This window comes from Exophiala bonariae (assembly GCF_035927105.1).
Source record: "Exophiala bonariae strain CCFEE 5792 chromosome Unknown scaffold_15, whole genome shotgun sequence".
In the NCBI taxonomy this organism is placed as follows: domain Eukaryota; kingdom Fungi; phylum Ascomycota; class Eurotiomycetes; order Chaetothyriales; family Herpotrichiellaceae; genus Exophiala; species Exophiala bonariae.
The window spans coordinates 434,018-460,691 of NW_027042490.1; the positions used below are offsets into that span (position 1 = coordinate 434,018).

General features: G+C 49.5%; 7 protein-coding genes across 7 annotated transcripts; 4 read left to right on the top strand and 3 right to left on the bottom strand.

The window, feature by feature from the left end:
* Positions 1-1,317: 1,317 nt before the first annotated feature.
* Positions 1,318-5,911, top strand: LTR84_003131 (uncharacterized protein; the record flags this gene model as incomplete). The annotated part of the gene is made up of 4 exons (XM_064846726.1): positions 1,318-1,596; positions 1,657-2,047; positions 2,096-2,384; positions 2,434-5,911. 4 exons carry the CDS (start codon positions 1,318-1,320, stop codon positions 5,909-5,911), a joined length of 4,437 nt encoding a protein of 1,478 aa, XP_064705706.1.
* An 803-nt stretch (positions 5,912-6,714) lies between these two features.
* Positions 6,715-11,025, top strand: LTR84_003132 (uncharacterized protein; the record flags this gene model as incomplete). Its single annotated transcript, XM_064846727.1, has 1 exon — positions 6,715-11,025. One exon carries the CDS (start codon positions 6,715-6,717, stop codon positions 11,023-11,025), a length of 4,311 nt encoding a protein of 1,436 aa, XP_064705707.1.
* Positions 11,026-11,532: 507 nt separating this feature from the next.
* Positions 11,533-13,995, bottom strand: LTR84_003133 (uncharacterized protein; the record flags this gene model as incomplete). The annotated part of the gene is made up of 4 exons (XM_064846728.1): positions 11,533-12,763; positions 12,902-13,014; positions 13,091-13,529; positions 13,574-13,995. The coding sequence occupies 4 exons, from the start codon at positions 13,993-13,995 to the stop codon at positions 11,533-11,535; spliced, it is 2,205 nt and encodes a 734-aa protein (XP_064705708.1).
* Positions 13,996-16,803: 2,808 nt separating this feature from the next.
* On the top strand, positions 16,804-17,773 carry LTR84_003134 (uncharacterized protein; the record flags this gene model as incomplete). Its single annotated transcript, XM_064846729.1, has 2 exons — positions 16,804-17,401; positions 17,469-17,773. The coding sequence occupies 2 exons, from the start codon at positions 16,804-16,806 to the stop codon at positions 17,771-17,773; spliced, it is 903 nt and encodes a 300-aa protein (XP_064705709.1).
* A 3,187-nt stretch (positions 17,774-20,960) lies between these two features.
* On the bottom strand, positions 20,961-22,700 carry LTR84_003135 (uncharacterized protein; the record flags this gene model as incomplete). Its single annotated transcript, XM_064846730.1, has 1 exon — positions 20,961-22,700. One exon carries the CDS (start codon positions 22,698-22,700, stop codon positions 20,961-20,963), a length of 1,740 nt encoding a protein of 579 aa, XP_064705710.1.
* A 611-nt stretch (positions 22,701-23,311) lies between these two features.
* LTR84_003136 (uncharacterized protein) lies at positions 23,312-24,043 on the bottom strand (the record flags this gene model as incomplete). The annotated part of the gene is made up of 4 exons (XM_064846731.1): positions 23,312-23,556; positions 23,614-23,769; positions 23,829-23,940; positions 24,029-24,043. The coding sequence occupies 4 exons, from the start codon at positions 24,041-24,043 to the stop codon at positions 23,312-23,314; spliced, it is 528 nt and encodes a 175-aa protein (XP_064705711.1).
* An 816-nt stretch (positions 24,044-24,859) lies between these two features.
* On the top strand, positions 24,860-26,176 carry LTR84_003137 (uncharacterized protein; the record flags this gene model as incomplete). Its single annotated transcript, XM_064846732.1, has 1 exon — positions 24,860-26,176. One exon carries the CDS (start codon positions 24,860-24,862, stop codon positions 26,174-26,176), a length of 1,317 nt encoding a protein of 438 aa, XP_064705712.1.
* Between the last annotated feature and the right edge of the window lie 498 nt (positions 26,177-26,674).

Genomic DNA, 26,674 nt, shown 5'->3' on the forward strand with positions numbered 1-26,674 from the left:
AGGTACAAGGTACCAGGAAGTGAGAGATCGGGGAGATGTGACAGCTGACAGGCTGCAGCCGGCAAGACACAGTGTTGTAGAGTTGCCTCTGTCCGGAATACGGATACAGCTGGGGTGTTGGCATTGTGATTTTCTGATAGGGATAGGGGGTACGGAGTTAGTAAAGGGTTTCCCCAATTGTTTCTCAGGCGCCTCAGGCCCAAGGAGGAGGAGCCTTTAGGGAGGAAGCGATTGAAGAGAGGAGGTCCCTCGGTCGGCTCTTGGGGTGCCTCTTTCGCAGGCGCAAACCCTGGAAAGAGTGGAAAGAGGGGCGCTTAAGTGGGAGTGCAGTGGCAGTCTAGCTGAACTGGGCCAGCTGAAACACCAAAAGTTGGAGCGAAGGTCTGCACTAAATTGTTAGTCAACCTCTTAGGAACTGCACTGCAGTGGAAGCGTGAACCTGAGATTGAATGAACCTCAGCCTGAGCAGATTCGCAGAAGCCACCAGCAGAGAGGCACTCCCTAAATCCAAGACTGCGGCTTGTTCCTGCGCCTATTCTGCACTTTGTAGGCGGTCCCTGGCTCACCCCGGACCTTTTTCAGGTACTCGGTTTCTAACTGACCGTAGCGGTCAACTCTTACTTCGAGTAGTGGAGGTCACTGGAGCGGTCATATGCAAGCACCATGATTACCTGCCTGCAGCAACAATAATTTCTCCTGATCTTCAACCTGCACCCGATTGTCTTCTCCGTTCACCAGTGACCACCGTTGCGAACTTGCGACTGGCCCAACTTTCTCCTCCTCGACTTCTAATTCCATCTCTCCTGTCGTCGCGTTGTCGAATCTCGGGCCACTTACCGCACAGACTCCTACACAGACATCACCACCAAAGTCGCGTTCTACCTCGACTACTACGACCACGGAACGTACTCCAGACTAGCCTCCTCCTTCCTACCACTCTATTCAACTTCTGGTTCCTGCATACGGCGGCCCTTGGCGATTGGGAAATCAAGCTGCGCCTCGACCAACTTTACAACCTCGTCCTTTTTTGGCCTTTCGTGCACTCCAGGTGGAATATCCTTTCGACGGTGTCCAGTCGGTCTCGTCAATCTCCTCCTGCCTTCCGTTTCCCTGTCTTGAGTATTCATTCTGTGCGACTGGCGTCAAAGCATGGATTGTTCCTGAACCAGATGTTCATGGTCGGCTCTTGCGATAATACTCGATACAACCTGTCTCACCTAGCCTCACTTTTATTCACCACCAGCGTGGTTCGAATGGTCCTGGCCGCGTCATAACTTCATCCATCCTCACCGCTGTGCCAAAGACACAGTCACGGCCATGGCCTTCCTTTTCAAGTCAAAAAAGAACGCGCCACCGCCTGTTGCCAACTCCTCTCTTCCCCCCGCTACTCGTAATATTCACACTTCAGATGGAAGTGCCCCTTCTACCCAGAATGGTTCAATAGACAAGTCTACAGATGGTCGCTCAACCACCTCCCCACCGCCTCTTGCCAACGCCAATAATCCAAATGGCTCAATCTCATCAATGGGCTCTCAGTTGGCAAATGCGCCAGGTGCTGGCTTTGCTCGCCGTGAGCGCTCAGAATCCGAGGCTGGAGTACGTCTTGTCTATTTCCATCTCTTCAGAACAATTCGGAAAGACTAACTTGCAATGCAGAATCGTCCCTCCAACCTGACCGCTCCTGCTGGTCAAGTCCCCAATGCAGCATTATATCCTTGGTCGCAACGGCGGCTCAATTTCCCTACTCCGCAATCAAACCCTTTCCCTCGCTATGGAGCTGCAGTCAATGCTGTGGCCTCGAAAGATGGTGACATCTACATAATGGGCGGTTTGATAAACGGGTCGATGGTACGAGGGGACCTCTGGATGGTCGAATCCGGTGGTGGAAATCTCTCCTGCTATCCCATCGCCACCGTTTCTGAAGGTCCAGGTCCACGAGTTGGTCATGCGAGTTTACTGGTAGGCAACGCATATATTGTCTATGGTGGTGACACCAAAATGGATGACTCTGATGTCCTCGATGATACACTGTACCTCCTGAATACTTGTAAGTTGAATGATCGCCTCTTCTGGGACTCGTTGCTGATATGCACAGCTTCCCGCCAATGGTCACGGGCTTCTCCTCCTGGGCCAAAGCCCGCCGGGAGATATGGTCACACTCTGAATATCCTGGGTTCAAAAATTTATATATTTGGTGGCCAAGTCGAAGGATTCTTCTTCAACGACCTGGTTGCTTTTGATTTAAATGCCCTTCAAAATCCCGCAAACCAATGGGAGTTTCTGATTCCGAACTCCAGTGAGACCGACAACATGACCTCATCTGGCAAGGCGCCTCCTGCCCGAACAAATCACACGGTCATTAGCTACAATGATCAACTATTTCTGTAAGTACTTGTCGCTTGACATTGAATTTGCATGACTGACAAATTACAGCTTTGGCGGCACAAATGGTACACAATGGTTCAACGACGTCTGGACATATAGCCCTGCCACCAACTCCTGGACACAACAAGATTGTATTGGGTACATTCCAGCCCCGCGAGAGGGCCACTCTGCCGCCTTGGTCAACGATGTCATGTATATCTTTGGTGGTAGAACTGAAGAGGGTACCGACTTGGGTGATCTTGCCGCATTCCGAATTCCTTCTAAGAGATGGTATACTTTTCAAAACATGGGCCCATCTCCATCCTCCAGGTCCGGACACAGCATGACGGCTTATCGCGACAAGATCATCGTTCTTGCTGGCGAACCCAGTTCAGCACCCCGTGATCCCAGCGAATTGAGCATGGTCTATGTTCTTGACACGGCGAAGATCCGATATCCCAATGATGCGCCAGGAGATGGCAAAGCGCCCACCAGTCCAACAAGACGGCCGAGTACTGATGTTAAAAACAACGGACCTCCCATCAGATCGACTTCTAGAGAAGGACAGATGGGTCAAGCCTCATCCCGTGATCAATTCTCCGGTGGCCCAGTCCAGCGGCCCGATCCATCTCAAAACAATACAGGTTCACGACTACCCCGTGCTTCCATGGCACAAGCCCCCGCCGGGCCTCCTCCTCAAGGTCAACCGCCCAATCCCCGTGCTAATGGTGTACAATCTCCTGCAAATGGCATCAAAAGTCGACAGAATGGAGGTCCAACTGAAGCTAGAGGCCCGTCAGCTGGGCCAGACTCAATTCGAACCGTGCCTGCAGATCAGCCACCAGCGCAAGCTGCTGGTGTGAGGGATATCCAGAAAGAAAATTCACGCCCCAGCAGGGAAGCTAGCCCCAGTACACAAGGTCGAAGAACGCCCATCCAACGTACTGACAGCAGGGCAAAAGCTATGGCTATGGATGCCGGTGAGGCTGCTCCTTTGGTGAGCAGCGGTGTCGCCAGACAGCGTTCCCTTCGATCGCAGCGAGCTCAGAGCTCCATTGACAGCACAGAAGATGGTGCACTCGGACGCTCCTCATCTGCCAAACACCATGGTGATTTCCAATCCGACAATCGAAGTCTGCGAAGCGTTCCAGATGAGCCAAAGTCACCCAAAATGAACGCACACCAAGAAGCGCTTCTGAAAGAATTGGATACGATGAAAAAGACCAACGCTTGGTACGCTTCAGAACTCGCACTGGCTCGGAAGCAAGGATATCAAAGTGGCACTTCATCTAGCCCAGCGTTTGATGAACGTGTTGTTGGCCAAGTCGCTGACGACGACCGTCCCTTGGTGGAAGCATTTATGACCATGCGTGGTGAAATAATGAAGATGCAAGAAGCTATGGAACAGCAAGCCTCAACCATGGCCCGGAAAGTGGCTGAAGTCGAGCATCAACGCGATGCTGCCGTCACAGAAGCTGCATACGCAAGGGCCAAACTGGCTGCACATGGTGGTAGTACACGAAGTACCCCTCAGCCTGATGCTTCCCGCGATCCTGACGAGCAAGAACGATTCACCGACCTCACAAGAAGGCTTGCATTAGCTCTGGCGGCGCAGTCAGAGCACAAAGCGAAAATAGACTCTTTGTACAATGAACTTACTGCAGAGAAAAGAGCCAGAGAACTTGCCGAGCAATCGAGCGATGCACTTCAGCAACGGTATGATGAGCTGAACAACGGTCGAAACCCCGCAGAACTCGAAGGCCTCCGTGCAGAGTTACACGAAGCGCAGAGCGAAGCTCGAGCAGAAGCTTCACGACGAATGGAAATCGAGGAAGAACTCCGGACGCTACGAGTTGAACATGGCGGGCTGAATAGAAATCATCAAGAGGCCAGTTCTCGACTAGCGAGCCACACGGCTACAATGGCTGCTTTGGAAGCTGCAGTAGCAGCCTCGTCAGGCAAAGTTTCATTGTATGAGCGCCAAATCGAAGAAGAGCGTCAGTCAAGGGAAGCCTCTGAGAGAAAGCTGGCTGCACTCAAAGGCGAGCACGAGGAGCGCACCAACGAATTGGAGAATATGACAAAGCGCCTTCGAGATGCAGAAGAGCTTGCAGAAACGAACGCAAAGGAGGCATCAACTCATCGAAACGCTCTGCTTGCAGGTCTCGCTAAGATTTCAAGTCAGGATTCGTTATCCCGGAGTGATTCTATGGCGGACGAGAAGATGGCTGCTCTACGAGAATCTGCTGAACAAGCATCGCAATTGGCAAAGAGAAATAAGGATGCCGCCGATGCCGCTTCTCAAAAACTTCGCAGTGCAGAGGAGCGCATTGCTGGTCTTGAGGCTTACCAAGAACAGTCCAGTCGTGAAGGTCTTCAGATTCGCCGTCAATTGCAAGCAGCTCTGAGAGATGCCCAAACCCATCAACAAGAGATCCGAGAAGTGCGTGCAAATCTGGAGATCAACCAGAGAGATGCTAGTGCTCTAGCTGTTCAACACAGTGCGCTCAAGGATCTCCTTGGCGAGAGAGGCATCAATGCATCAGACGTTAGACGGTCCCCCATCTTTGACCATTCGCCAAGCTCGCGTTTCGGTACGCCCGAGCAAAGCCGCCTTCGCGAGCTTGATCAACAACTTCAAAGTAGTATCAAGTCCCATGAAGAGACCAAGTCACAATTCGAGGCTCGGATGCAAGAGGCAGACAGTACCTACAAAGAAAAACTCGAGCAACTTGAGAATGATTACCAATCTGCAGTGCATTACGTCAAGGGCACCGAGAAGATGTTGAAGAAGATGAAAGAAGAGCTCACCAAATACAAACAGCAGAACTCGCAACTGACCACTGAGCTGGAAGCCACCAAGAGTGCCAGCACAACTGCAACTGAAGGAGATAATACAGTATGGGCAGCTGAGCGAAAACAATTACAAACCTCAATTGATGAGATGAAGACGCAAACCACTCAGCATATTACATTACTGGAGACAAATATCGCCAAGCTACGAAGCGAGCTAAGCACTATCCAAAGTCAGAGGGAACAACAAGCGGTCAGTCACGCAGAGCTCACTCGCAATTCCCAACGTATTGCGAAGGAATTGGAAGACCTGAAATCCGAAAATTCGATGCTTGAGCAACGTGCAGAAGAGGCTGAACATCGAGTCACGATGCTGTTGGATCAAGTTGGTCAATCTGTGGGCAACTATCGTCGACAATCGCAACTGCAGCCCTTGCCTCATGGTCTCAACAGCATCAGCCATAATCGAGATGAGAGCACTTCGACTCTAACTGATGCATCGGTGAACGATGAGACCATATCACGAGATGAGCGTGGATCTGTTGCGTTGGACAACTTGGCCTCTGAATTGGAGACCCTGAGGTCACAATGGGAGAACACCAGTCGCAGTAATTATCGACTCAGTACACAATTCGATTCGGAAAGGACTCCGACCACCGAGACTCATGGAGCTGAGATGAGTGACAGTTTGGCGGATTGGAGGAGGCGTTTGGAGGAGGAAGAAAAGACTGCCAGGAGAACACCAGTGTCGTGATTGTATTACTCTTGGACCGGCGAACGCCATGAAACGTGAAGATGGCTTTTTATGACACAGTGTTTTCTCTGATGGCTGGATGGATGTTTTGAACAAAATTTCACTTCGTTACACCCCGATCTCAACCTTGTTCTCTTTCCTTGTCCCCTTTGTCCCACTTTGTACACACATATCAGCCATCAACCTTGGAGTTTGGGAATTGAGGAATAGGTGTTTTCTCGAACAAATGAGACAACCTGGGATGACGGAGGTATGTAAGGGATGGCCTTGATAATGAAAAGAAATACCCTTTCTCCTTGTATGATAGTTCCTCGCATCAGCCGCTTGATTCTTTTCAGCCTTCCTATGGAGTTACTGTGCAGAATATCCGCTTTTGGAAATACGAAATACCACGTGACCAGAATTTTATCCCCGCATTTTTTTGTAGGGGAACCAGGTAGTGACTGCTCGCCTCGTGCACCCTCTGTCGCTCGAGTCCTGCCAGCTCATCTTCACCAGTTCACTTCACAATCTTTATTACACAAGTCTTCTTGTAAATTATGTCAAAATAGTTTCATATCCGTCTCATCAGTCTTTTGTTATCCCTCGATTTGCGCATCCCGCACCTGTCCAACCGCTCGATCTCTGCTTCCTCCACAACACCCGAACCTGCTTGCTCGTCTGCGCGAGTGATGCGCGAGCCTGACGACGTGGCCTGCGCACGCACGTCTCTCCTCCTCAATTAGCTGTGTCAAATGTCTGCCTGGGTATTCCCGAGTCCTCTCTAGGCGCGAACGACTCAAGAAGTCCAGGAGGCATACAGGATGACGACACTCAATGGACATTCAGACACTAGGCTTGTCGAAAGACGTCGGCCTGCCACACAAGGAGACGATCAGACCGCACAATCTAGAGAATTGACGGTCGATGCCACAAGAGCTCAGTCAAGCTCTGGACCCAAGCAGTCTCCACATGTTAATGGCGTACACCCGGCTCAGAATGACTTGTCATCGCGCCGGATTATTCCTCAGGAAGCTCAAGACTATCTAACTGCAAAGCCTGCTTTACTATCGCGTACCAAGAGTGACTTTGGACCACGAAGCAAAGATGGCCTCGCAACCCCTCCTTCAGACGACAAATTGGCACTTATCAGACACGGTTGGGATGATGAATACACTTCTAATGAATATCTCTCATTACTCCATGCAACATTCTACATGTATTACACCGAAAAGCGGCACGAGAGCAATGGATCGCAATCGGAAGAGTCAAAGAAATTCCCCAGTGTGGACTGGCGAATGAAAGATCGAATGAAGACTGTTTCTGCTGCCCTCGCCATCTGTCTCAACATCGGTGTTGATCCTCCGGATGTGATCAAGACGAATCCTACCGCGAAGCTCGAAGCCTGGGTTGACCCAACGGGGAATAGTGGTGGGACGACAAAGACCATGGAACAGATTGGTAAACGATTGCAAGAACAATATGAATCACTTAGTCTGCGAACTAGGTATAAGCAGTATCTGGATCCTTCTATTGACGAGACTAAGCGATTTTGCGTTTCGCTCCGACGTAATGCGAAGGACGAACGAGTTCTCTTCCACTACAATGGGCACGGTGTTCCCCTTCCGACAGCATCTGGTGAGATCTGGGTATTCAACAAGAACTATACTCAATACATACCAGTCGGCATTTATGATCTGCAGTCCTGGTTAGGTGGTCCAAGCCTGTTCGTGTATGATGTTTCCCATGCCGGAAATATTGTCCACAATTTCGACACTTTTCTCGCTAAGCACGATAAGGAGAATGAAGAGCTCAAGAAACGCGACCCAAATGCTCCAATCCAGAACTACGGAGATTGTATTCAACTGGCAGCCTGTGGTAGAACCGAGATGTTACCGACCAACCCCGATCTTCCTGCTGATCTGTTCACATGTTGTCTTACGACCCCTATCGATATTGCACTGCGATATTTTGTTTTACAGAATCCGCTTCCTGGTAATCCGGCCTTGGAAGATGGGAAGATCCCGGTTCCTGGCCGCCTCCAAGACCGCAGAAGCCCTCTGGGCGAGCTGAATTGGATCTTTACCGCAATTACCGACACGATTGCATGGAACATTCTGCCTCGACCTCTGTTCAAGAAACTCTTCCGTCAAGATTTGATGGTGGCGGCCCTATTTCGAAATTTTCTCCTGAGTGAACGAATCATGCGAGCAAACCATTGCCATCCAATCTCATCCCCACCACTTCCCGAAACACATCGACATCCTCTATGGCAGAGTTGGGATCTTGCTATTGAGATGGTCATGTCACAACTTCCAATGCTACGAGAAGCAGAAGAAGGAAAGCGCGTTTATGAATACCAGCATTCGACCTTTTTTGCTGAGCAACTCACAGCTTTTGAGGTTTACCTAAGCTCTGGACCAACAAAAGATCATGCTCCAGACCAATTGCCCATCGTCCTCCAAGTTCTCCTTAGTCAGGTACATCGATTGAGGGCCCTGATACTGCTGAGTAAGTTTTTGGACCTAGGACCTTGGGCAGTACACTTGGCTTTGAGCATTGGAATCTTTCCTTATGTGGTTAAGCTTCTCCAAGCTGCTTCTTTGGAGCTGAAACCTGTCATGGTATTCATCTGGGCTCGCATAATGGCCGTGGATTACACAGTACAGAGTGATCTCTTGAAAGACAATGGCATTCATTACTTCATTTCCATCATGAGCCCTCGCTCTGATATCCCTGTTGGGAACGCCAGTGAGCATCGAGCAATGTGTGCATTCATTGTAGCCACATTTTGCAAGAAATATCCTCCAGGGCAGACTGTTTGTCTACTGCCAGAACTTTTCAACGCATGCCTACTTAACATGTTGGAACCTGAGAATCCTTTGCTTAGGCAATGGTCTTGCTTGTGTCTGAGCATGCTCTGGTGTGATTACGCAGATGCGAAATGGATGGGGATCAGATGCTCAGCACATGCTCGGTTGTGCGAGTTATCTCTCGACCCGGTGCCGGAAGTCCGAGCTGCCATGCTTCATGCACTGACGAATTTCCTCGGTATTCCCGACCTCACCGATCAAGTCTCCCAGATTGAAGAGGGTATTGCATCTTCAGTTCTCTTCATGACATCAGATGGCAGCACCCTGGTGAGAAAGGAACTGGTTGTTTTCCTCTCTACCTTTGTCAAGCGATATGAAAATAAATTTATTGTAGTAGCATACGAGCAGCTCGTGGAGGAAAGAGAAAAGCACCCTTACAAGGAGTCGGAGCCAAGTGTGTTTGATCCTCGGGACAACTCCACTCCAGTTCCCATATCATCGAACTCAATCTACGGATCGATCTGGGTCCAGATCCTTGTACTCTCTGTTGATCCACACCCAGAGATTGCCAGAAATGCTCAGATCATTGTAGACCAGGTTCACGAAATCCTGATCAACTCGCCTTTAAGTCATATGGCACTGGCAGTGATTGATGACCTTTTGAAATTCTCTAAGAAAGAGGAGGCACATCTTAAGAGAGTGCCATCAAGAGATTCACTTCGAGCAATCGATCGACAAAGCAGTAATGTGACGCCTCCACAGCTCCAGAAACAGCAGAGTTATCTATCACTCAGTCTTAAGCGGGCTGGGAGCTCATTGCGAAATCTCGCCTTTGGTTCTCCAGCAGACAGTCCTACACAAGAAACAACACCACAAACATCCCCTACAAAGACCAGAGAACATGTCCAGCCTCTCAATACCCCCCGAAATCGATTACCACCTGAGTGGAGTAGGCCTCCTGACTCACCAAACGCCAGTAACACGCCAGGTGCTTACCATGCAGCATATTTACCAACATCGGCTGGCTTCACGCCTTTAGATCCCAAGAAGCCACCGACGCTGCCTCTTCAGAGTTCTTTATTGGAATGGTCAACAGAGTACTTCCGTGAGCCACAAATGCGACCCAATGATCCAGACGAGCCTGGTTCGGCAGACTACAACTCTCGTCTATGGCGACGTACACGTAACGAGCGTATCATCGCCGATAATCAGCCACTGAAAGGCAAAGCCGGAAGCTCAAAATGGACTCGTTTGGAGGGTCTTATCAACAACCATAGCCAACCAACGAAGATGACTTTCCATCAATTCGACGATCATCTAGCCGTCGCGGACGACAAAGACACGATCACAATTTGGGACTTTCAGAAGAATGAACTGCTCAATCGATTCAGCAATGGAAATCCTACAGGAAGCCGAATCAATGATGCCAAGTTCATGAACGAAGATGACCAGCCACTACTTATGGTTGGCAGTTCAGATGGTGTCCTCAAAGTATACCGTGGCTACCAGAGCGGAGCTGACGTAAAGGTGATCACCGCATTCCGCGCCTTGACAGAACTGATTCCCAGCAATAAAAACGCAGGTCTGGTTTTCGATTGGCAGCAGGGTCAGGGAAAGGCACTCGTTGCAGGAGATGTGAAGGTCATCAAAGTATGGAACGCGGCTACAGAGCTCTGCGTTGGTGATATCCCTGCTAGGAGCAGCAGCTGCGTCACTAGTCTCACATCTGATCAAGTCGCTGGGCAGATCTTCATTGCGGGCTTTGGAGATGGCGTGGTGCGTGTATTCGATCAACGTCTAAATCCTCGAACGGCAATGGTTAAAATTTGGCGTGAGCACCGACAGTGGGTCACCAACCTACACATGCAGCGAGGTGGGGTGAGAGAGCTGATCTCTGCCAGCCGTAACGGCGAGGTCAAGCTTTGGGATTTGAGAAACGATAAAGCCGTATTGACTCTCAATGCAACTTCTTCATCGGGCACCGGATCCTCATCACAAGCTCCACCATCAACACAAGATGGCGCAATGACACCGACCTCAGCCTCCTCGTCCAAGACTCTCCTGCGCACCCTTTCCGTCCACGAGCACGCGCCCGTAATTGCCGTTGGCACCGACCGCCACGAGGTACGCAGCTTTAACACGAATGGTGAACTCCTAGGCTCTTTCGAACCACTCGCAAGTCGTATTGCGCAGGTTGTGGGTGGAAGTCTCAGTGGGAGGGGGTACCAAAGCCCAATCGTCGCAACTGCTTACCATCCTCATCGCATGATGCTTGCTTGTGCCGCGCAGGGAGATGGACATGTCAGTCTTTTGGGATATTAGCGTATCTGGATGAGATTTATGGATTTGGCACCGAAGAACTCCAAGGGCGTCTTCTGTCCAGCTCAACGTCGCACACAGCACATACGTCACCGGGCTCAGTAGTTAGTGGATAGTTTTGATGGGACCGTACTAATCGAGTAGAATTTTAAGCGACTTGCTAGATCGGCATGGATCGATCCGCCCGGCATGGGCCGGCTTCTGGAGCGTCTTGGTTAGTTAGCATTAGTTTCTAAGTTAGTCCTTTTGCACTACACTTGACGATATCCTTAGTTATTGAATGCAAAATACATGTCCTAGCTGGTGTGAATCCCGTCCGAGCATGACCGCATACTATGATGGTTCTGCCTAGGAACTCCCTTGAGATCCCATTCCGTGGAATTCTTCAGCTCCCCCTAGGAATGGAACGTCCGGTGACTTGATATGAATAGATCGTTGTACGAAATGTGCTCGCTCCCCGCCCGAAACCGTCGCTCCAAATTAGATTCATCCAACAAAACATGCTCACGCTCATGCTCGCTGTGCGTGGTCGGAAGGAAGAGGGGTTGTGTCTTTCTGACCATCATCTTCCTGCTCTCGGTCATCAAGTCGCTTTGACAATTCTGTCTGTCGCTGGACTTCTTGATCTGGTTCGTGATCATCATCATCGTAGTCGTCGTTGTCGCCATCCTCGTTGTTGAATTCTTCATCCAAGTCGCTTTCGTCGTCATCGTCTGACGCTTCATCATCGCTATAAGCATAGTGATATATCCAACCATCCTCATCCTCTTCTCCAGAGACGGACATAGATTCCTCTGAGTCTTCGTCGTCCCACTGTCCTGGCACAATGAAATCCTTCTTTTTCGTGGCAAACTCAATACGGAAGTCCAGGACTTCTTCCCCATCGCTGTTGGTGACGACTCCGATGCAGATTCGAGACATGATCCGTAGGTTTTTGAGGTACTGGTGAAAGCTATCTCCCGCTTCTTCGTTCCTGCACTCAGACCACTCCTCAATGCCGTCCTGCTTTTCAATTCTCAGATAGTCATACAGATCCTCTTGACTCTGTTTTAAGAAATTGGCCCAGATTTTCAAGCGTCGGTTGCACGATGTCGCAACAGCCCGAAAGAACCGCCCATGCCGATCAAGACTGTTTAATTCTTCGTGTCTCCAGATATAACCATCAACGGAATGAAATGAGCACTCTCCAAGTGGGCTGCGCTTATGAGTCCTACCGTGGATGTCCACACCTGCGTCCAAAAGGATTTGAAGGCTGCGATAAACGTCAGCGACCTGCCTAGAGTCCAATGCGTCCCACATAAGTATTAGGACTAGACCAAATAGTATATCAGTTCCAGCTACAGGGTCCGTAGTGAAGCTCGTGGTGTCCTGCACTTTGTTCATCGCCGCTGAGACTAACTCAATCGAGCCCCAACTGAGACTGGCCCATGACCTTGCAAGTTGTACATAGAAGTTTTGCAGATCATTCCCAACGAGAGCTATCCTTTCCTCCGCGATAAGCCAGAGAAGGGTGTCAAGCGAACCTTGATAGTTACTCACGGCTATGAGGGGTTGTGGAAATGAGCTCGACTGCAGCGTTTGTTCGATTACCACTTTGCCACTTTCCACCAGCAGGCGTAAAGTGTCTAGCTTACGGTCACCCCTCTGGTAGTAAGAGGCTTTCCACTCAGGCCAAACATCGCTGATGGTTGGCATCCAGGTCTCAGGACTCCATCGGCCACAGGCATACGCGAAGGGGGTTCTAGGCGCTTGTTAGCGATGGTGCGAAGATTTTGGCTAGCAGGGTGAGCATCTACATACCATGCACAGATGGGAAGCGCTATGCCATAATGGCTCATGACACGGCTAGACACAGTGAGGGATAACGGTTTGGACTTACAACTCCATACCTTCTCCGGTATAGGGATTGCGGTATTTCATAATAGCCGATGCATCAGCTCCGAGGTCGATCAAGTGCTTGCAGATCTCAGGGCGGAGCCATGCTGCTGCCACCTTGTCACTTATCAGCATTGGAGGCGGTCGCCTTCAAAATCAGATAAATACGAGGAAGGTACCAATGAGTACTTACTGCCAAAGGTGTCATGCCATTGAAAGTGGTATCGAATGGTGAAGCCTTTCCAGTGGCGATCAGATCAGCAACGGCTTTATGGTCTCCAATGGCACAGGCTAGAAAGATAGGGGCATCGGCTTTGACTAAGCACTGAGGCTGGAGAGAGATGTTGAGAATACCATTGTACTTCCTCGATGTGATAGTAATGGCCCAGTCTAGAAACCATGATGCAAATGTGAATCGTGCGGCTGCAGTATCCCCTTCCTCAGCCGAACGAGAATAGAGGCGTCCGAGAGTGAGTGTCCCCAAACCGAGATAATGTGACGAGCTTGTGACGATTGATCGGCCTCTAGTAGCTTTGTTGGTGTAAGATGAAGGTGGCTTTTCCGAGGGTGCAGGGACTATCTCTGTCTGGACAGAAATCTGTTGAGACGCTAGATTGTTTGGTGAAGCAAGCCTAAGAAAGGTGAGCTACAGTCCAGGAATAGGATGTGAGCATACATTTGAGCAAGCATTAAATTAGCCTTGGCTCGTTCGAGCTTCACTAGAAGCTGATCGATCTTCTTCCTCTCCAATATAGATTTCACTGATATCCATGATACGACCCTCTTTCGGCCAGCCAAGGAGCTGGACAGCCTTGCGAGAATCGGGCCCAATTCGTCGTGAAGACTCTGGCATTGTCGAATGACTTGGTCTTGGACCGAAGTAGCCTTATTCAAGGGCTCTCGCCGAGGATGATTCTCGGCGATCAAGGACAAGAGCGCACCAAAAAGCTGAATCTCGTCTGAGAGTGATTTGAACTCGGTGGGTGCATCGCGGATTGCAGCGCACAGTTCTCTGATTCTCTGTGAATCATCAAGAATTTGGATTGCGAGGGACGCAAGACCTGCACCTCCTGCCACAATGCCAAAGACCTCCGCCATCCTTCCGATCCAGTGAACGATTCAAGTGCCGCGGAGTGGCATACTATATCAGTCAAAGCATTGTACAAGAATCACGAATGGCAATGGCAATCGTATGGATGAAAGGACAATCATTTCGAATTTGCATTGGAATCCATTTCTCGAAAACTAGAAGCAAAATGTGGTGAAAGTTGAATCAGGCTGGAGAAAGATAAAGCCTTGAAGAAAGAGGGTTGTTGGGGCTTAGAGCGGGGCTGAGCTGCCGACATACAGGCCAGGTTGTCTGCCAGTGGTCGCTATTCTATTGCGATTGGTGTCCAGGAAATGTATCCTTTCGCTTCACATCAAGTAGACTATTTCACCCTCAAGCTTGACTTGTCAACAGCTGCAGGGACGCCAACCTAGAAGTGATTCACGAGCAGGGTGCTAGGTGATTTGATCAATTCGGTAGGTATTTCGACTCCTCATCCGTGCCTGCTCGTATTCGCTACCTTGGCTCAATTCCTGACCGAAATCCATTCGCACCCGCGTTCTGGAAGGACCAAACGTGCAGTGTTTGATGTCCTGACACATATGCCCGGAGATCGATTCATACCGGAATGGTAAGCATGAAACCCATACCTGTACCACTTATTTGACATTTGCGACAGGTATTTGTGGGTGAAGTTGGGATAGAGCAAGGCTGAAACTAAGCGAGCTTACTCAAGCGAGGAAACTCAAGCCTCAGATGCTTGGTTCAAGCCTATGTCGTTGCTGCCAAACCGAATACCAAAGTCGGAGCATACTGAAGAGGTAAAGTATGACGGTTGAGAGAAATGCAACGAAGCAAAACGCTGCGACCTGAAGGATGAAGGTCAGAGTTTTAGGGCGTCAAGCATATTCATAAAGCCCAACCTACCAACCGATCGGACACACTTTGATCTTTCTGAAAAGTTCGTGTCGAAGCACAGACAAACACCACGAACCCACCCAGCCAGGAGTAGATGCTAACTTCCAAAAGGCCAACCGCCAGCTGCCAGAGGATAATCTGATGGTCGTGAGGAAGATAGTTTTGAGACTCGTCCCGTGCGCCGAGTATGTCTCGCAGAATGACGTGGTATTTTGGAACACAATGTAGGCGCATGAGAAACACGCTCTGCTGGACACCGACAGCCACGGACCCGATGGACAGAATTAGGCTGCTAAACCAGGCCACCCTGATCATTGTATATGCAACGGCAGGTAATTCGGTAAGACCTGGCCACGTAAAGCCACCAACGACCGCGGCAGTCAACACGGAACCCTACGAGAAGTCATCTTAGCCAGGTCCTCTAAGAAAAGATGGGTTGGGAAGCGAAGCATGGTTATTGGTGACCATGAGGCGTACAATGATTCCAGAGTTCGCGAGTTGGGCCTGCATTGATTTCTGCCACCGCTCTAACCGGGCAATCAACAATGCGTCGTCCGACGCATTCAGAATCTCGTACAGAGACGCGTAGGCGGTCCTCCATGCCGCTGCATGGAAAGGAAAGACACTGCGAAGGATACGAAGTGCAATCGGCTTGGAATTGCTTATTACTATGGGCAATATCCCGGGGTGATTTGCCATGTGATAGGGGTTAGACGAGCGAGAAAGATTGAGATAGCTGGAGAGTAAATGCGAGATGTTGGGAGCAACATATGTCAGAGGGCACCGAGCTAAGGCGGAGGCGAGTACTTCCGTAGAGAGACACTCAAACCATTCATAACGTAATGTTTTTTACGCGTCTATGATGAGGCACGCCAGGAGGCACTTACGGAGTAGTACTAGGCACAATATCCTCTTAGGTCTAGGTTGGCGGCGGGCTGGTATTGCTCCTTGCAATCGAGACCGATTCATCAAGCGATGCTAGGACCGATGGATAGATTACGAGTATTCAATACTCACGTCATTGGTTTTGGGGGCCTCATGAGTGTGCAATTGGGAGGCCTTTTTGGGTGTTGGTGTTCGCTCGGTGGTCTACGAGTATTCGTTTAGTGGTCTTGGCTCAGCTTTGACACGATGATGAGACGACGGTCCGTCCCGGTTGGCACAACCCTTTATCACACATCGCGCAACTCTATTCCATGTTCATAGGATGGTGGGCATGTCAATTCATCATCAACCCAGGGCCAAGCCGTCGTATTCAGCTTTCTCGATTTTGGCAAAGTAACATGGGGGCCGAGCACTTGCATCGAGCTCTCTACTCGGTACCAACTTGAATGAATGCCAGATATCTTTAGCTCCTTAGCTAGATCTTCAACGGCTAAGCACCTAATTCTGAAAGAATACTAGTGGGTACAACGAAGGTTTCGTGGGTACCTATTTTCGTTATTTAGGCGCTAAAGGGGCCTCTGTAGCGTCTTCTAGCACCGATGACGCACTAAAGGTATCGATTCCCGTCTAAAGTGTAATGATACTTCTTCGATGCTTCCGTTGGGCGGCGAAGGTGCCTGGAACGACCCTGGGGAGAAGGCCAGGCTGAGAAAGAGGGTGAAATTACTGTTCTTGATTCTAACTCTCCCTAGGTATCTAGAGGCTAGCCCATACGAAGTAATATTGGCTTAATGGAGTAGATCAAGCGATGTCTACCTAGATACATAGCGCCTAACTATCGAAAAATACCCCGTACGCCTTCGTATCATACTGTATGGCCTAGGAGATGGGATGCTTGTCCAACGGGTCATCTCGTGAGGACTTAACTCACCCTACCCTACCTCTTTCGTGCTATTCAAAATTACTTCTAGCTGTGGAATTTGATGGCGCAAGCTGTAGACTTGCGCACGTTCCTGTTGACAACTGTGCCTCAAAACGCAAAACTTTCGCCGAGCATGCTAGAAACGGCTTCAGCCCGCGCTTTGAAAAAGGCTACTGACTTTGGAGAGAGCCTGTTGGCCCACCCAGGGAGAGAAGCTGTAGATGCAGAAGCCGAATACAAATATGTCGCGAGAGCTAACTTTGTGAACGTGCCTGGTTATGAGCAAGTCAGTATTTACAAGCGAGAGCCGGACCGGACATGGGCAAATATCCCTGTGAACACTCAATTTGATCGGAGCCTTCACGTCGTTGGTGTTGCCATCAACCCTTTTGTATTTCAGGACAGCTCGGGCTCGGTCTTCGCACGCTCCATAAAAAAGCTTGGGTTGCAAAAGAAACTTGCCCATTGGGCCCTATACCTTCGCGAGGCGGACAGTGTGAGTTTCTCGAATCCAAGAGCACAGCAGGATCTTGAATTGACCAATGTCAACAAGGATCAATACCGTATGTACGGTCTGAACTTCTCCCAGGAGACAGGGCAATTGATTGTCGAAAGTGTATGGGGAACAAAGGAAGGGTGGGAGAAAGTTGTTCAAGAAGGGCAGTTCCAGAAGGATGAGAACATCAAGGAGTTGCAGATATACTGCAGTCTCGCCGAATTCATCCTAACTAGTAAGATTGACTTGCTTGATAACCGTCGGCGACAAACTGCGATGCTGATACCTGCAACACTAATTAGCACAATTTTTCGTGAGGTACGATATGAAACGACCACAGAAGATTTGGAAGTTCAATGCGGAATTTTTGACCCACGAGAATCCTGGGCGAAGCTATGACTTGCTCAGGAGCAACTGTCAGCACTTTGCTCGTGGCTTTCTTGATTTCCTTGTCATACAGGGATGGACCGATCCACGACGCAACCGAGAGCCGTTTTCACTCCAAAAAATGGCTTCAAAGCTGCAAGAACTTGAGCTTAATCAGCACGATGCTGGCTTCAAAATGCTAGAAGATTCAATGAGCTGGGATGATCTCGGTGGGAGGTAGACATGGATTTCGTGGTCTTGTTGAAAGAGCTTTCACGCTGAAGATCACGTCATGAGAAATTTCAAATAGCGCTGTGCAGGAGGGTTTCTTCTTCCTTGGTGTGAGAAGACGAGCTGGCAACCCGCAACTCAACGTGGCAGAAGTGGTAGAGGGAGTTGAGGGGGAAGCAAAGCGCAACATATTTCTGCAGGCTTTACTTGCGCGCCATAAGCCTTCACGGCTTAGCCTAGATGAGATTTATGATCTCTAGTAGATCTAGTTGTCTCTGTTACGCGCAATGCTGTAAGCGTGGTCTGATGATTTAGTAGTGTCTTGATTGATTGTATAGTCGATGAATGAGTTGTAGGAATGTGGTGGAAGGATAGACACTTTAGATCTATGACGTAGCTCTTGCCCTCAACAGTTTCCTCGTACATGACTATATAAGACGACGATTAGCCTAATAAGTCGCTGCCTTCTATGGTAAATGAGGAGAGAAATGAGAAACCTCTCTTACAATTAGAAATTAGGAGGCCAGCGCCTGGTCGGACCTTAGAAGTGCTGATATAGAAGGAGAATCCAGCCATTTCGACAGCATTGTCTAATCTTACCACACTCTCTTGGACTTGTTCCGCTCCTATTTACAAGGTAGGCAAGGACATGACGTGATGGATTGATATAGCACCGGGTCAAGCCTCCATAAGAGCAGACCTTATACATAAAGTTCCTACTGGTAATGTCGACATACCGTGAAAGCAACCTGAGTGCTATCTGACTGTGAAGCAGCTATTTTGACCACCCCAGAGTTGAGTCAAGGCTCCAAACCAGACTATAGGAGCCCCTTGACAAGCCACGGCAAGCCACGGGCGAGCCAAGGCCAGTCGAAGTCTTGATATAATGCTGATTTATCCAAGGCTCGGCCACCAACATGGCCGTATTCGCCGCATACCGAGGCGACAAGTATCTTGCCATATTTAGACCATGTAAAAGGGGGACGGCACAGGTGCACCATTACCCCAGATACTCGTCAACAATTCATCAAGTTGAGATACTAGCCCATAGTTCCATTCTTGTTTCGCTGGGTTCATTGGTCGTGATCGGCCAACGATTTCAGACGCTAAAAGATACTGTTCCTCCAAAGTCCATCTGCCTGGGTGGCTGCAATCTGTTCAGTTGCCCGCACTCAGGGTGAAGCAGTTGGCGCCAGCTGCAAGATTATTGGCATCAATCTGCTTGGTCAGGGTCAGTCGTGTAATTCCTTCAATCCACAGGTAAGAGTTTCACATAGGGAGTCGAGCGTCCTAGTTGGCCTGTATCACTATCTGAGAACCAGCTTTCCAGAAATGCTTTTGCGCATGCTCCCGCTGTAGCTGCAGCGTAGTTCTGCCATCGCTTGGTCTTATGACCGTCGGCGTAGCCCGCAATGCCCTTGATTATTAGACAGGGTAGGGGGCCTCATACACCGGCTCCCTCCATGTCGAAAGCTATTACATGATCTCTCTTGGAGACCTGGTCGCGAACCTCTTCTAATTTCATCTCAGTGTCCCCGGACGCGAACAGTCCGAAATGTCCTATCGGATTGCATGAGGACGGCTTGCAAGCGATATTCTCGGTCTCAGAAACCTTCCAACGATCTATCAGGACTGCCTTCTCGTCTTCACATTCGAGTTCCGCGCATGATGACTCAAGGCTTCTTCGCAGACGCGATCATCTTTCTTTAAGCATGCGTCACATGTCACACATCGTGATGGGGCTTGGTGTTTGCGGCGATAACTGGGACGAAACAACTTATCATAAGTAGCGCCAGGGTTCACAGATAATTCGCCGAGCTCCTGATGAGTAAAGGCAGAAACCGGAGCATTCCTGTTTCAACTCTTTGGTTGCCCATGCGACTCTTCAATTTCGCCAGATGTGCCCTGATTCCTATGTTAGGTCTGCTAAGGGTATTGAGCGTAATATCCTTCCTCGTAAAAGAGCCAGGGTAAAGTCTGAAGGGATCAAACGAGATGATTCCATCGCTGATGATGGTATCACCAAGATAGATTTCTTTCTCACCGGAAGGGGTTGGGACTGCGCCACAGATTCCGACCACAAGAGTAAGCTGGACGTTTGGGAAGCTGGACCGTAGATTAGCTGTAACCATGCCGCGTTCGTTTTCGCCATTGATAACATATGCACTAGCACAACATCATGGTGACCAATCTTGCCTGTTGTGTATGCATCACTATCTCCTCGTGCTTTCCCATAAGACGTGCCATTGTTTTCCCAGACTTTATCAAGCAAGGCATAAACAGTGGTAGCCTCGAGCGGAAGGGAGCACGTTAGCGCAACTTTGAAATCCTGGGCCAGCCATCTGCCCTAACGTATATGTGTTGTCCTCGGCTTCGGGATTATCCAACACAGGATGCTCGCAATCTAGCATACCCCGTGCTGCAGCCAGTTCCAGTGGAAGGGCACAGATCCATCCAACCGTGTAGTCATCGTGGGTATACTGCATCGTTAGCTCTTCACAGGTATAGTGCTTGTCGAGCACCCCCCGCTTAGGCGCGCAAACATCATGCTGGTCGTCGAGCCATCTGGTCGTCAGTGCCATCGTCTCGTCCATGGCTTGTTGAGTCAACAAATGTTGAGTAACTCTGAGAGGTTCAGGCCAGGGCCGCCCTTTCGATCAGAAAGCCACAGCTGCGCCAGATGAATATTTTGAAGGACGGGTGCTTATGATACGTCGTTCTGTTCAGCGGGGTATTTGTTAAAGGCCAATATGGGAGGCTGAGCCTAGGCTGCAAGCTAGGTGAACATGAGGCTGATTCCTGTGTCTCTGCAAGATGGTGGCATACTAGTTCAAAGGGTCCAAGCCTCTTGCCACGTGACTGCGCATTGCACGTTGATACGTAGGACCAGGACCAGGCTGATCTCAACGGTGAGTAATAAAACGCTGTCGGCCATTGATCCCATCTCAATGGCTGTGGCTTATTGCCAATCGAAGATCTTGCTGCGCTAGCGGCAGCTCGGTGGTTGGCCATACATAGGTCAATTAGCACGGAGAGGGCGTTTCCGAATTTAGTGGTACAGACACGATATGCCATTTAACATGTAATGTTATTATACAATCATTTCACTCATCAAGCTGCCAATGTTGGGCAGGCTGGACATGAATACCGATGCAATCTGAAGTTTGCCGTCGAATGATATCCACAGTAAGGAGGGATTACCTCCTCTTTCTCCTTCTCAGCTCAAATGACGAATCATCGTCAAATTCATTGTCATCGCCTGACTCGAGCACTGTCGCCGTGGTTTTCTTCTTTTTTGCAAGAATGGGATCGAGATCCACGCCCCAAACAGACTCTCTGTCACCAATACTTTCAATTCCATGGTTTCCCAACAACCATCGACCCAAGCCTACGACAGCTTCGTAGGTTTCTTCTCCAGTAGGGACAATTTGTGAACGCGGTAATAAAAAGCCGTAAGTGCCAGTATCTCGAAGCTTGATTTGATAGGCGAACTTGACGTTCAGGTCGTGATAGAAAAAGTCCAAAGCAGAACCACCTTGCGAATCAGCTTGTACTCTTGTGGACTTGGTCTGATCCTTGAAAGTAATGCTTCCTTCGCATGCGCTTTCCACCCCGTAGTAGTGGCCATTGGTCAGGCGGAACGACTTGGCGAGTCCCATAGCAACTTCTTCCAGATCTTCCAGGTTCGGAGGCTCCGCATCACAAGAATATGTGTAGGGGTAAAGGACTTCCTGTGAGTACGAATGAAGATCGAGATAAGCGTCAAAGGTTACATTGTTGTTCTCCGTTTCATTTCGGGCCCATTCTGTAAGGACTTTGGCCTCCAGAGCAACGAGCGGTTCGGTACCTGCATAATCATCACTGCAAGCATTATCTCGACTATTGTGCCCACTCCAACCGAATGAGAATGAGCGGTCGATGTCAATGCCTGGGCAGAAAGCGATGTCTGTCGATTGCCGGTTCTTGCGCCAAAGCCTGTCCGTTGTCCAGGTATATTCGTAGCCATCGGGGTTGACGACAGGAATGACCACCACGTCGAAATGGTCGAGCAGCTTTGTAACATGTGGGAATTGTGAATGGCCGTATCTGGTGACCAAGCTATGGGCGATATATGCAGCTGTGGAGACTGAAATCCATTCACGGGCGTGGGTACCTCCAGCTATGATTAAAGTATGTCGAGTAGTGTGGTCATCACCTCGAGCGTAGTCCTTCTGAGTACCAAGTCTGAGAGCAGAAATATCACGACCCTCGGCCGACTTTCCGATACTGATCAAGCTTGCGTGGGTTGGAAATAGAGAAGCGATAAGTCTCAACCAGGGATAGAGCACCGACAAAGGCTGGAAGTCGTGGAAGAAGAGATTCTGAGATGGCTGAACGGTTGATCTCCAGTTGTGGGAAGGGGTTGGACCATCGCGAGGAGTGTCATCGTCTGAGGAAGCCGAGCCAGGATAGGTGTCGTACACAGCACGAGCAAGATCATGCATTAGCGGAGTATATGATTTGTGAAGAGAGGCAGGGAGTAGTCCAATGAAGGAAGGTACAATGTCTTTTGCAACTCTGATATCGACCCATTCATTGGTGCCTTCCCAGATATCGAGGAATAGGATATCGGCCGCTTGAAGAAGAGCCTTTGCATCTTCTTCAGTTCTCAATTGGAATCGTAGGACCACATCGTTGCCATAACGAGCGCGAAAGAGTTCGGGAGTTTGTGGGGATGAGGTAGTAGAAGAATGGTGAGTAGACTTGTGTGGGATAGACCAGAGTTTCTCGATGATAGCATCGCGTAGTTTCCGGAAAGGACCAAATGTCTGCTCTCTCACAGAATAGGGATCATGGAGTGGCAGGGAAGACTGAGCATTGGACTCGGTGGTCGGCACAGAGAGAGCAACGGATAGGACAGTCAGAAAAAACAACAGAGTACGAAGAACCACGGCCATGATAGGCAGGAATGAGAGATGGAATTATGGGGACATGGAGATGTCAACTGCGCAGAGAGCGTCAGCTATCTCGTGAAGAGAAGAGAATATGGTGGAGGAGAAGGAGAAGTGCAGATAGAGGTGAATTGAGTTGGCAGAATACAGGTTGGAGGGAATTGAGCACACGAGCAGCAGGAACGACGCAGTTGCAGGTGAATTAGGTTCTGGAGTCGGACCTGCCACACCTTCCCCCTCGGCACCTGGAGGGAAAATAAGTGGGTGCCTGCATCTTCACCAGAACTTATGTGGCTTGTGCTGTGCCTGTGCCTCACTAATAAGCCAACAGAGGCCAAACTATTAGCCAGAGTGATTGCTAACTCGAAATGAGCTAGCGCACGAGAACCACGCCACAATCACTAGCCACAGCTCTTTCTCTCTCAACAGCAGTCGAGTCGATAAACGGGAATTTGAAGATGAGTATGCATATTGATATCCATTCTACTTGCAACGTCTATCAATTGGCTCTCATGCTGGCCCAGTGTCAGTGGATCTGTTTTGAGATCGCACCTGCAGTGGATATCGTGAAATCGTGCCCATTATTGTGTTATGCATGTCAAAGACTGGTCTGTCGCTTACACCTTGTACTCCTTGAGGCCTGCCTTCCAGACGGTAGCATATGGGGTCATGCCGTCCTCGCGGAAGTCGACCAGTACGTACATGCCGTTCTCCGCCATGGATTCTCCCTGGTAGATGTCGTAGTTCTCCCAGTTTCCTAGAATCTTCTTGGCTGCTCCTGCTGCGTCGGTTTGGAACTGCTTGATCTCTTCGGCGGGCTTTCCTTCCTCCTTGAATTTCTCGACCAATGCCTTCATGTACTCTGAAACACAAGATTAGCTCTCTCGGATTTCTCACCAAAAGGAGCAGAGAAGCCTACTCTTGAGTTCAGCCTGATAGGCCTTCTTCGACATGCCGCCCTCAATCTTCTGGAGTCGAAATTGGTCGGCAATATCAAGAACGGGTTGATTGTCGCCGTCCTCACCACCTTCCTCGGCGTCTTCGCCTTCAGCGGAGGGGTTGGCTCCAGCGAGAACTAGAGTAGAGAGTCAGAGGGGCGGTTGCCGTGCGGTGGGATGTAGATGGTTGGCTGACCGAAGTTATCCGCGCCCTTCTTCACCATCTTGCCATCAACTTCCCAGAGACCATTACCGGCGTCGATGATCTTGAGAGTATCCGAGAGGATCTCGTCATCGGAGAGGATATCCTGGGCGGCAAAGATTAGAAACAGTGGCTTGAGGTGGGGTATGCGACTGAAAAGCCGAGGGATGGGGGGGCTCCGATATAATCCTTACCTTGTAGATGAGCATCTTGGACCAGGCGGTAGAATAATTTAAGAGTGGGAGAGAAAGGTGGATAGGGAAGTTCGCGACTGAGAGGGAGGAGAATGGAACGAAGAAAAGAGACGAGCGCAGGCCTGCTGGAGGGGTGAAACCAAAAATGTGGAGGAGCAAAGATTCGAGAACTTTTGCTAGTGGGAAATGACGCTAGTATTGATATGGACTGATGGATCTTGGCGTCTCACGTGACTAGTATGATTCGCTTGAGTTGCTTGAAACGGCTTGTGGCATGTGGGCATCCACGTCAAGCTTTGTCAGGAGATGATGATGACGATTCGTATTTCGTACTACGACCCAACGGGAGATTGGTGCTCTGGAGACTCGCAAAAAGCCGTGATCGGTGGCCTTACACCTCTTCAAATCATCAAATGCTCGCTCTGCCCTGCACTAGCTCCTGAGTCCTGAGCCCTAGGCCCTGAGTCTGGGTGGCAAATTCACTCATACTACAAACCACTGCTGGAAATCACCATCATCACTTCTTCATATGTACAACGACCTCAATATTCTTCTTTCTTCCTTGCATTCGTTCAGATTATACTCCTTTTCTAATCCCAGGTCTCCCCACCTTCTTCCTCTCCTTTCAGAACTATCCAATATTTAGAGTGTCTCTTGCCTCTTGTCCACTCCCACCTTCTCATCTGCCGTCCAAGGTTCTGTCACTCCTTGACCACCCACCACTTCCGAGCCTCCCGCGCGCGACTTTAATACAGTTGACTAGTTCCACGACTTCTGGAACCACCACACTCCTTCTACACCTCTCTGTCCTTTCTTGCATGGTCGTCCACCATGGCGAACAACACCATTACTTTGCCGTCATACACCTTGACCCCACGACCGACTTTGATTCCTGGCGTCTCAGATCCCCTCCTCCAGCTCCTCGCTCCAGTTGTCGCCTACTGGGTCTTCTCTCTTTTCTTCCATGTCCTCGATACATATGACTGGTGTACTGAGTATCGACTACATACTCCAGCCGAATTACTGAAACGGAACCATGTAACACGTTACGAAGTGGTACGAGATGTTGTTGTCCAACAGATTATTCAAACTGCTTTCGGATTGTTTCTCGCCCATTTCGATCCGGTTGAGACAGTAGGTAGGGAGGACTATGATGTTGCAGTCTGGGCCCAAAGGCTACGCCTTGCCCAATCCTACATTCCCTCCGCCCTCGCCCTTCTTGGAGTTGACGCATTGGCTCTATCAAACAAGGTCGCGGAATATCCACAGTTTGCTAGCGTATTGGCTGGAGGTATTTATCCAACACCTACGGCTGCTGCTCCATGGGAATCCTTTGTGGCCAAGGCAATCTATTGGGTTGCCATTCCTTTTGTCCAATTCTTTGTAGCCATCCTTCTCGTTGACACATGGCAATACTTTCTTCATCGTGCAATGCACATGAACAAATTCCTGTACACAACCCTCCACTCGCGCCACCACCGGCTTTACGTCCCATATGCCTTTGGAGCCCTCTACAATCATCCTGTGGAAGGATTCATGCTGGACACCTTTGGCACCGGTCTTGCATATCTTCTGACGGGAATGACAGTCAGGCAAGGAATGTGGTTCTTTACATGTTCTACCATCAAGACTGTTGATGATCATTGTGGCTATGCTTTCCCATGGGATCCAGTTCAGCACATTACCTCGAACAATGCTGCTTACCACGATATTCATCACCAGAGCTGGGGTATCAAGACCAATTTCTCACAGCCTTTCTTTACATTCTGGGACAAATTCCTGAACACAGCATGGACGGGGGGTGATGTTTCTTCTCGCTACCAACGCGACAGGATATCCGCACAAAAGAAGGTCGATGCGGGAACTACTCCCCAGCAACCCTCGGTAGTCAACTCTCCAGAGATCGATGTCGACAAAGCAAAACAGCAGGCCTTGTCAAGTCAGAGGCAGGTCCTTGATGATAGCGTTAATGGAGGTGTCAGAATCTTGGAAGAAGAAGCTCGAGAGGAACAAAGCGTCAAGACCAGCACGAGACGCAGCACGAGAAGGAGAACTAGTGGCTTTGATCCGAAAGCACTATCTGACCGCGTTGCAGGAAGCCTGCATGGCAGAAGTCATGCAATTTTGCATGCTGATGGAGCACACTAAACCAGAATAAGCTGATTGCTGTGTATTACGAAACCTTTTTTCCTGGACATGATTTTGCACTTGACAGTCGGAAAACAAGAACAAATTGTGAATTGGGCCAATATCAACATGAGGGAGTTTGGGAAAGACTTTGCATCTTCTACTTATTACAAAACTTTTAATGTGTATAACATACTGGGCAGGGACCATGAGAAAGGGAATGAATGCTCTTCGTTTCGAATCTTCGATCACTCTCTTTTCACCATTTTCTCTACCCATTCACTTGATATACGGCTTGTCTTCAGATAGGGTATACCGTCCAAGATCCACGTTATTGTCCTCGTGCTTTATTCAACTTTGTCGCTTTCTGTTATAAAGCGACTAAGGTGATGCTTAAACAAACAAAGGCTTGTGCAGCTTTTCGTTGGGAGTTTCTTTGATCGACCACCTCATTGTCTATATTCATAGAAAAGCTCAACCGTGCTCCCGATTGCAGTTGAAGACGTTCCTCAACCTTTA